Source organism: Sus scrofa, chromosome 2 (assembly GCF_054392235.1).
Source record: "Sus scrofa isolate SSC_HxYL_T2T_F1_AM1 chromosome 2, Sscrofa_HxYL_maternal_Yorkshire_Landrace_v2.0, whole genome shotgun sequence".
NCBI lineage: Eukaryota > Metazoa > Chordata > Mammalia > Artiodactyla > Suidae > Sus > Sus scrofa.
The window spans coordinates 68,337,047-68,344,835 of NC_139384.1; the positions used below are offsets into that span (position 1 = coordinate 68,337,047).

The following is a 7,789-nucleotide window of genomic DNA, read 5'->3' on the forward strand; positions in this document are numbered from 1 at the left end:
CCATGAGGTTGCGGGTTCGGTCCCTGCCCTTGCTCAGTGGGTTAACGATCCGGCGTTGCCGTGAGCTGTGGTGTAGGTTGCAGACGCGGCTCGGATCCCGCGTTGCTGTGGCTCTGGCGTAGGCCGGTGGCTACAGCTCCGATTGGACCCCTAGCCTGGGAACCTCCATATGCCGTGGGAGCGGCCCAAGAAATAGCAACAATAACAACAACAACAACCAAAAAGACAAAAAAAAAAAAACAAAAAAACACCAGTTTCTCAAAACAACAAATACTAGCTTCTACAGTAATGGGGGGGTGGAATCTCGCATCCCCCCCCATTCCTGGCTTTGTGGGAACCCACCCTAGGACATGGAGACCGTACAGCAACTGCAGACATAAGGTTTTTTAGGTTCTTTATTATGAGAGGTGAGGCAAACTCAAAGAGGGTCAGTGGCCTGGTGGGGTGTGACCCCAACCAGCTGGCAGTCAGGGCAGGGTGCCATATGCCCCATTTCTCATCTTCGGTTCATCCCTGGGGTGCCACCATCACTCAGCAGATTCTGCGTCAAACCTGAGGTCCTGAAGAACCTCGCTGATCTCTTCCATGGTTTTAATTACCCTACAAGAGTGGATGGGAACTATAAATAAAACCCAGATGGGGCGAATTAGCTGCCGCTGCGCAGCTCTGAGGGGGCTGTGGCAAGCCCCGGGCCCTCCTGCCTGCCGCCAAACCTCCAGGCAGCACTAGCAGCTGGGAGGACCATTTGGGTGCCTGGGAGGAGGGGTGGTCCCTTGGGTCAGAGGGATAGAAAGAAAAGGCCATCTTGGGTGGGTGGATGCCATCAGAAACGTGTGCTCAGGGACTGTGACAGATGCTAAGTGGGTGTGCATCTGTGCGCCTGGGGGACTGGAGGCCAGAATGTGCAGATGTGTGCCTGGTGGGGCCCAGGTGACTGTCTGAGCTCCAAGTTGAGCCATGTGAGCAGGACTGGAGCATGTGAGGTGCACAGCCATGCCCTAGAGATGTACAGTGAGTCTGGTGTGCAACTGTAGGGCATGTGTGCTGAGGGAATGTATATCTAGGAGCCACCAGATGAGGACTCTGGAGTGCGCACCCTAAGGGTTGTGTGCAGGTTCAGAGGATTGGCACAGCCTGACCTTGCCAGCCCTGGGGCACACCTGGCTGGGGATGGGTGCCCAAGGATGCGTGTGCAAACCAAACATGGGGACAGCGCTCACTTCATCTTCAGCTGGTCCATCTGCATGGTATCCTCCTGCTCAGTCAGCTCTGGTGTCCCCATCAGCTGTAGCAGGGCCACCTAGTTGGGGGGTGGGCAGCAAGGAGGATGTCACAGCTGGCAGACCATCCCCCTGCCCTCCCATGTGTTAGGAAAAGATGCTGAAGCACCAGGAAAGCCAGCACCACGGTGGGGCCATAGGAAGCTGAAGTCTCAAGGGGTGCTACTAAGCCCAGGAGGAATCTGGGGTTAGGTTTAGGGGGCTCCTGAGGCCAGAGGCCGAATGGGCGGGCCCTAGAATCAGTGCAGAGCACAGCACAGGCGCAGCCTCATGTAGGCAGGGAAAGGAAATAGTGGTGAAATCTCGGCCAGTGATTGGTGGTCCAGGGTGAAGTACGTGGGGTCTCAGGGACCAGCCGGGGCTTTATAATCCCAGGGTGGATGTAGGCCAAAAACCTCGACTGAGGAGTTCCCTTGTGTCACAGCGAGTTGAGGAACCCGTGTTGTCCCTGCGCGGTGCAGGATGGGAATCCCAATGTAAACTATGATGCAGGCGTGGCTTGAGGTGAATTTGGACTGGGAATGGTAATACATCAGCAGAGTAGGCGGGGCCATGGAAACCTAGAGGGAGGAGCCGGCCCAGAACCTAGGGTGGGAGTCTAAGGTTACTCGGAATGGGACTGGGACACGGCCAGGAAACTCAAGGCCCCCAATCTTCAGGGGGTTGAGTACCACATCTGGGGTATTGGCAAAAGCCAGAGAAGAAGGAGCGCGGTAGGGGCGGAGTCTGGGATAGAGTAGGCGTGTCCTGGGGCTAAAAAAACCTGGATGTAAGTGGAGGCAGACAAGAGGGGACTAAACCTGAAAATTTCCAGTGAAACCTTAATGGACGACTAAAGTGGGGGCAAGAAGAAGTGGATTCTGGGGCGCCAGGGGCGGGACTTGAGAGGACGGAATCTGGCCCCTCCCCCAAGTGGCGCCCAATGGGCCAAGGCCCGAGAGACAAGCCCTAGAGTAGGACACACTGCTGCCGGGCGGGGCCTCACCGTGGCCAGGCGCGTCTCCTCCAGCTGCTGCAGCCTGCGCACGTGGCTCGCGAGCAGCGGCTGCTGTCGGGGTCCGGTCAGCTCCGCCTCCACCGCCAGCACTTCCCGAGAGGCGGCGGTGAAAGCCTGGGTCACCTCGTGTACCGTGCTCCGGTAGCGCGGGAAGTCGTAAGGCGGGCCGCTGCTCAGGTACTGGCGGTGGCCTCTGTGGCAGGTGGGGGTCCTGAGGCTACGGTCCCAGCTCTCAGTCCCTGCACCCGAATCGACCACCTGAAAGCCCCCCAAGAAGTGTCCCTGCCCTGGACCCCAGAGTATGGAGGACGTTGTGAGTACCGCAGGGTAACCCAAAACGGGCCCACCCCTGCGCATGGGGAGGGGGAAAGATCTGGTCTCCCTGTAAATCCCGCCCCACCTCTGACACTGCGTTCGCTCAGGTTCCCAGATTCTTCCCACGGCGCACCCGTCCCGCGAGCGGGCTGGGTGCTGAACCTTGCGACTTCTCCTTTCCCCTACGCCCACACTTACTCCTCCAGCCGACGGAAGGCCTGCGCGCGCTCAGCCTGCAACTGGTGGATGCGCTGTACCAGCACCCGGATCGGGGCATCTTTCTATGGGGCGGGGGGCAGGGCTGGGGCATGAAAACGGCGCCCTCGGGCCTGCACCGCCCACCCCATGCCTGTTCCCGCTCGGGCTCGAGCTCACCCAAGGCCACACCAGCTCCTCTCTTTCCGGGCCTCCCGTGTTATCCGCAGCCTCAGGAACCGCGGAGACAGCCGACTCTGCCGCGGCCTCGGCGGTGATCATGACTGCGCAGCCCTGGCCCCGCCCGGGAGCAGGTTGCATCGCTGCGCCAGGCGCCCCCTGGAGGCCCGGAGGCTTCTAGACCCAGCCTGCGGCAGGAAAAACTTGAGCGATCCTGGGGAAGACTGGGAAGCGAAGACAGCCAGCTTCTCTGTCCTGACACTCTCCAAGCACCCCCCACTCCCTTGTTTCCGTCCAGCGCCTGCCTTCTTAACATTTTTGATCTTGAAATGTACAGGTTCACTATAGAGCAAGGGTATTCCTCGGTTTGTTTCCATACGATGTCAACGCTCGACTTCCATCTCCTCACATCCCATCTCCACTCAAATAAGGAATGGAACCTGAGGTGATATCCGTCATCTAATGCCATAAGCTTGTGACAAGAGTAGAATCTGGAGTTCCCGTCATGCCTCAGTGGCTAACGCATCTGACTAGGAACCATGAGATTGTGGGTTCGATCCCTGGCCTTGCTCAGCGGATTAGGAATCCGGCGTTGCCTCAAGCTGTGGTGTAGGTCGCAGACACAGGTTGGATCCTGCGTGGCTGTGCCTGCGGCGTAGGCCAGTGGCTACAGCTCTGATTAGACTCCTAGCCTGGGAACCTCCATATGCCTCGGGTATGGCCCTAGAAAAGACAAAAAAAAAAAAAAAAAAAAAAGAGTACAATCTGAACGCAAGTTGACACTGGAGTCACTGGAACCCAGTCCACAGCAGATTCCCCGGGAACTACTCAGAAATGAGCTAGGAGAACCTGTGCAAAGGCCCTGATGTGGGAGTCTGGGGCAGGGCTGAGGCCAGCAGGGGTTCATATTAACCACAGAGGCCTGGGAGCTGGAGATAGAGCTCATGGGGTAGAGGAGAAAAATGGTGGTAGCCTGGCCTAAAGAGAAGGGGGTAATTGAACAAGATGAAAATCAACCACCTGGGGTATTAAGTGACAGCCTTTAGATGACACTCCAGGTCTCAGCTGTTTTTATTTATTTTATTTATTTATTTATTTTTGGTCTTTTTGCTATTTCTTTGGGCTGCTCCCGCGGCATATGGAGGTTCCCAGGCTAGGGGTCTAATCGGAGCTGTAGTCACTGGCCTACGCCAGAGCCACAGCAACGCTGGATCCAAGCCGCGTCTGCAACCTACACCACAGCTCATGGCAAGGGCAGGGACCCAAACCCGCAACCTCATGGTTCCTAGTCGGATTCGCTAACCACTGCGCCACGACGGGAACTCCTCAGCTGTTTTTAGGAAACACTGTCTAGGTTTGGGTTGTCATCTACAAGCTCCAATTTTTGCAAGACAAAAAAAAGGCATTGTCTTACCAGGGAACTACAACCCTCACCCGATTTGCTGGGGCCTGCCCTTCCCAAACATCATTGGTCTTGGGTGGGGCCCAGAAGCTAATGGTCAGTCCAAACTGAGAACAGGTGTTTTATGTGAGATGAGGGTGTTCCTTTCTACCTGCCCACACTTGAACACCTTTAGGGCCCAAGAATGAGAGTTGTCAATGTGCCTGACCAGACCCCATCAGACACTAGGCTTAGTCTATTCTCAGGTTATAGATAACATAACCCAGATGGGCAGGCTATGTGTGGCTCAAACTTTCCTGTGCTGTGGTTATGACAACTTCAGATGGGAAGGGCAGGGACCATGGCCCATTTTACAGATAATACAGCTGGAACCCAGGATAAAGGACCCCCATGCACTATGACAAATTGGGTAATAGCAAGTCCCTAGGGGAGACACCTACACTCAACCACCTCCCCATTGGACAGACCAGCCACAGGGACACCAGTTACTGCTCCAGTCAACGAAAGGGAAACTTTATTGAGGCCCCAGGGCCATGGGGCTTGGGCAGGAGGCTGCCCTGCAGACAAAGGAGAAGCTGGTGGAAAGGTCTTATTTGACCTTCTTCTTGGGGCGCAGGTTGTTGGTGTGGCCACACTTCTTCTTGCGGCAGTTCACCGCGCGGGGATGCAGGCGAGCATAACACCTGAACAAAGACAAGAAGAAGTGATAAGGGCACACCCTGACTCCCTCCAAACCAAGGCCAGCCCAGCCCCCACATCTGAGAGTGCATACTTGCGGCAGATCATCTTGTCGCAGTTGTATTTCTGAGCGAGCTGGCGGAGGGAGGGCTCGATGATGCCACCTCGCAGACGAAGCACCAAGTGCAGGGTGGACTCTACATGAAATGAAGGGTGGAGAGACAGCAACTAAGCCTAGGCCCAGCACCTCAGTTCCACAAGTGCAGGGCAGCCTCCACCACCCTGTAGACCAGAGCTTCTCAAGTGTGATGGGGACACATCAGAATCTCCGGGGTGTTCTATGTGTAGATGGACACACCACCCCATTCCACCCCACCACCTGCATCCTGTTATTTCCCACCAGTTCTCAGGGGGGGTCTGAGACTAGTATATACCAAAAGTGGTGTCCATCTGAGTTTCCCCACAGGCAAGGCAATTATAAGTGATGCCTTCTACTTTGCTAAGCAATATAGCTAATCTTTCACTGCAAAAAGTGATGCTGATTTTTTTACAGTAGCTGTCACATTAAAACACGCACAACTTAAATTTTTAAAAAAGGTGAATAAAAACATGTGAAACCACTGCCATTTGAAAACACAGGTGGAGATCGTAAGATGCTTTCCAGTGATGAAAACAGTTATCTTACAAAACAACACTCTCTAGCTCTATCAGGTCCTCACCCTTAATAACCACCCCTCCCCCTGCGGCCCTGTTCTGGTGCCAAAGAGGCTGTCAGTGCCTCTTCTTGGGTCGCAGGTCTCACTGAAGTCCTATTAGCCACTTCGCCCCAATACCTTTCTGGATATTGTAGTCTGAGAGAGTGCGGCCATCCTCCAGCTGTTTGCCAGCAAAAATCAGACGCTGCTGGTCAGGTGGGATGCCTAGAGAGAGCACACTTCAGTTACAGAGGATCTGGTAAGCATATTACTGGCAGCACTCCCCTCCCTCCACAGAGCTGCTCCAGGATTACCCCTAATATGTTAAAAGAGAAACTGATAAAGACGACAAGCTGCCTCAAGATGACATGGGGGAAGCACTAGCAAGGCTGACATCCGTCCACACAGGACAGCAGATCCCCAGGGCTGAGGAGCTCCCTACTGGACAGAGTACCCAGGCCTAGCCCAACTCACCCTCCTTATCCTGGATTTTAGCTTTGACATTCTCAATGGTATCACTGGGCTCGACCTCAAGGGTGATGGTCTTGCCCGTCAGGGTCTTCACAAAGATCTGCATCTCTGCGTCTGCTGGGAAGAATGGGGAGAAAAGAGAGAGGTTGAGTGGCGAGCACTGCAGGTCCAAGCAGTCTGAGCTCACAATCTGCCAACCTTAGTCTCTCAGACTGCCAGCCCTATGCCTGCAATAACCTCAACAGCAGGCATGCCCCAGTACCTCTTTCCATCCACCCTTTCCACGCCTTTAGCTTCTCCTTTGAAGTTAGAATAAGAAGTACAGCGATACGGCACCACCTTGCCAAGCATATTTTCCCATGCATGGTTTGGAAGTCCCAGCCTTTCTCTTCTCTGGCAGTCCCTGCTCTTCCTGAAATCTGGGTGGGAATCCCATCTTAATAGCATCTCCCCAACACACACTACATCCCCCCCACCACAGTCCTTCTATTTCCAAACTCACAAACCTAAAACTCTCGCTTCCTTCTGGGTAATGGCCTAATTCTCAGACCACACTTCCTGCCTTTGATTCAATCCATAAATAACTAACCACGTGCCTAATACTTGTTTACAATAGTATCAAATGGTCGCCACTACCAAACTCTCTTTACAGATAAAGAAATGGAAATAGGTAGCGACCCAACTCAGGCACTTGATATTTTTAAATGGGCTGGCAGAGTGCCTGGCCCAAGTAAAGTTACATAACTAATACCTATCCCGACAACACAACATCGTAAATCAACTATATTCCAATAAAATTGAAAAAAAATACCGACCCCTATTAAATCAAACTTATCCCAGGGAACACGTCCTTGCCTTTTCCCCCTATGCCTCGTCTGATAGCTCGGGCCGGCAGCAGGCTCCTCTTCCACAGGCCGATTCCCCTCCTGAACCCCAGTCCAGGCTCCCAACCCCGACCCAATGCACCCTGCCAAGCCACCCCACAAAGCCTGACCCGCATAGAAGGGTGCCGGGCACCCCCTCCGCTGCCTGGGCCCCCACGCTCCCCCACAGCCTATCGCCCACCCTAGCCCGGGGCCAAACCGCAAGACCGCCGCCACCGACCTGCTCGGCCGCCTCGTTGAAGAGAAAAAGGGCGGCGGAACCGGAAACCGGCGATTCGCCGCCGAAAGCGCCTGCGCACCGAGCACGCTGCGCGCTTGCGTCACAATCCGCGCCGTGCATCCTGCCCCGCCCCATGCTGGGTGCTGGCGAATGAAGCCACGGCGTCTGTGGGCCACCGTCGCCCACCTGCTTCCGGGGGCGAGCCCCGCCCTTCAAGGCACGTAGGAAGACTGCCGCGCTTTTCCAGGTGTTTCTGCTGGCTGTAGACTCCCCGCAAGTAGCGGTTGAACAGAGTAGGGGAGACTATTTGGTGCTTAAACAAAGACATTAAGAAGAGGGTCTAAGAGGCACGAGTCCATACAGGAGGCGGCCGGAACATGCCGAGGCCTGTGGGAGTCACTGGACACTCTCTGGCCGCTGTACACAGATGGATTTCAGGGCGGTGCCTACAGGAGCAGGGGGAGCAGGTGGA

At 55.1% G+C, this 7,789-nt stretch overlaps 2 protein-coding genes and 1 long non-coding RNA gene across 9 annotated transcripts; 1 reads left to right on the forward strand and 2 right to left on the reverse strand.

The window, feature by feature from the left end:
* Positions 1-377: 377 nt before the first annotated feature.
* On the reverse strand, positions 378-3,073 carry REX1BD (required for excision 1-B domain containing). 3 transcript variants are annotated; one of them, XM_003354143.5, is made up of 5 exons: positions 2,968-3,073; positions 2,791-2,873; positions 2,266-2,470; positions 1,221-1,300; positions 378-600 (listed from the first exon to the last, which is right to left on the reverse strand). In XM_003354143.5, exons 1-5 carry the CDS (start codon positions 3,067-3,069, stop codon positions 528-530), a joined length of 543 nt encoding a protein of 180 aa, XP_003354191.3. In that variant the 5' UTR covers positions 3,070-3,073; the 3' UTR covers positions 378-527. The 3 variants fall into 3 exon arrangements, with proteins under 3 accessions (XP_003354191.3, XP_005652989.2, XP_005652990.1); XM_005652932.4 differs by having other exon boundaries at positions 2,266-2,494; XM_005652933.4 differs by having other exon boundaries at positions 2,266-2,516.
* On the forward strand, positions 2,452-3,314 carry LOC106508380 (uncharacterized). The gene is made up of 2 exons (XR_001305188.3): positions 2,452-2,590; positions 2,700-3,314. It is a non-coding gene; the product is annotated as an uncharacterized LOC106508380 (long non-coding RNA).
* A 1,540-nt stretch (positions 3,315-4,854) lies between these two features.
* UBA52 (ubiquitin A-52 residue ribosomal protein fusion product 1) lies at positions 4,855-7,347 on the reverse strand. 5 transcript variants are annotated; one of them, XM_005652916.4, is made up of 5 exons: positions 7,318-7,347; positions 6,217-6,327; positions 5,881-5,967; positions 5,142-5,244; positions 4,855-5,052 (listed from the first exon to the last, which is right to left on the reverse strand). In XM_005652916.4, the coding sequence occupies exons 2-5, from the start codon at positions 6,317-6,319 to the stop codon at positions 4,959-4,961; spliced, it is 387 nt and encodes a 128-aa protein (XP_005652973.1). In that variant the 5' UTR covers positions 6,320-6,327; positions 7,318-7,347; the 3' UTR covers positions 4,855-4,958. The 5 variants fall into 5 exon arrangements, with proteins under 5 accessions (XP_005652973.1, XP_013846724.2, XP_084865826.1 ...); XM_013991270.2 differs by having other exon boundaries at positions 7,069-7,347; XM_085009700.1 differs by having other exon boundaries at positions 6,217-6,330; positions 7,069-7,347.
* Positions 7,348-7,789: the final 442 nt, after the last annotated feature.

Excerpts from the sequence above, each read along its gene's own strand:
- REX1BD (XM_005652932.4), bottom strand. The coding sequence starts at position 3,069 with ATGATCACCGCCGAGGCCGCGGCAGAGTCGGCTGTCTCCGCGGTTCCT. Across the intron at positions 2,495-2,790 it reads GCCTTCCGTCGGCTGGAGGA|CCTCAGGACCCCCACCTGCC; the intron begins GTAAGTGTGGGC and ends CTGGGACCGTAG. Across the intron at positions 1,301-2,265 it reads AGGAGACGCGCCTGGCCACG|GTGGCCCTGCTACAGCTGAT; the intron begins GTGAGGCCCCGC and ends CCCCCCAACTAG.
- UBA52 (XM_085009700.1), bottom strand. The coding sequence starts at position 7,213 with ATGCGGGTCAGGCTTTGTGGGGTGGCTTGGCAGGGTGCATTGGGTCGG. Across the intron at positions 5,968-6,216 it reads TAAAATCCAGGATAAGGAGG|GCATCCCACCTGACCAGCAG; the intron begins GTGAGTTGGGCT and ends TGCTCTCTCTAG. Across the intron at positions 5,053-5,141 it reads GACAAGATGATCTGCCGCAA|GTGTTATGCTCGCCTGCATC; the intron begins GTATGCACTCTC and ends GTCTTTGTTCAG.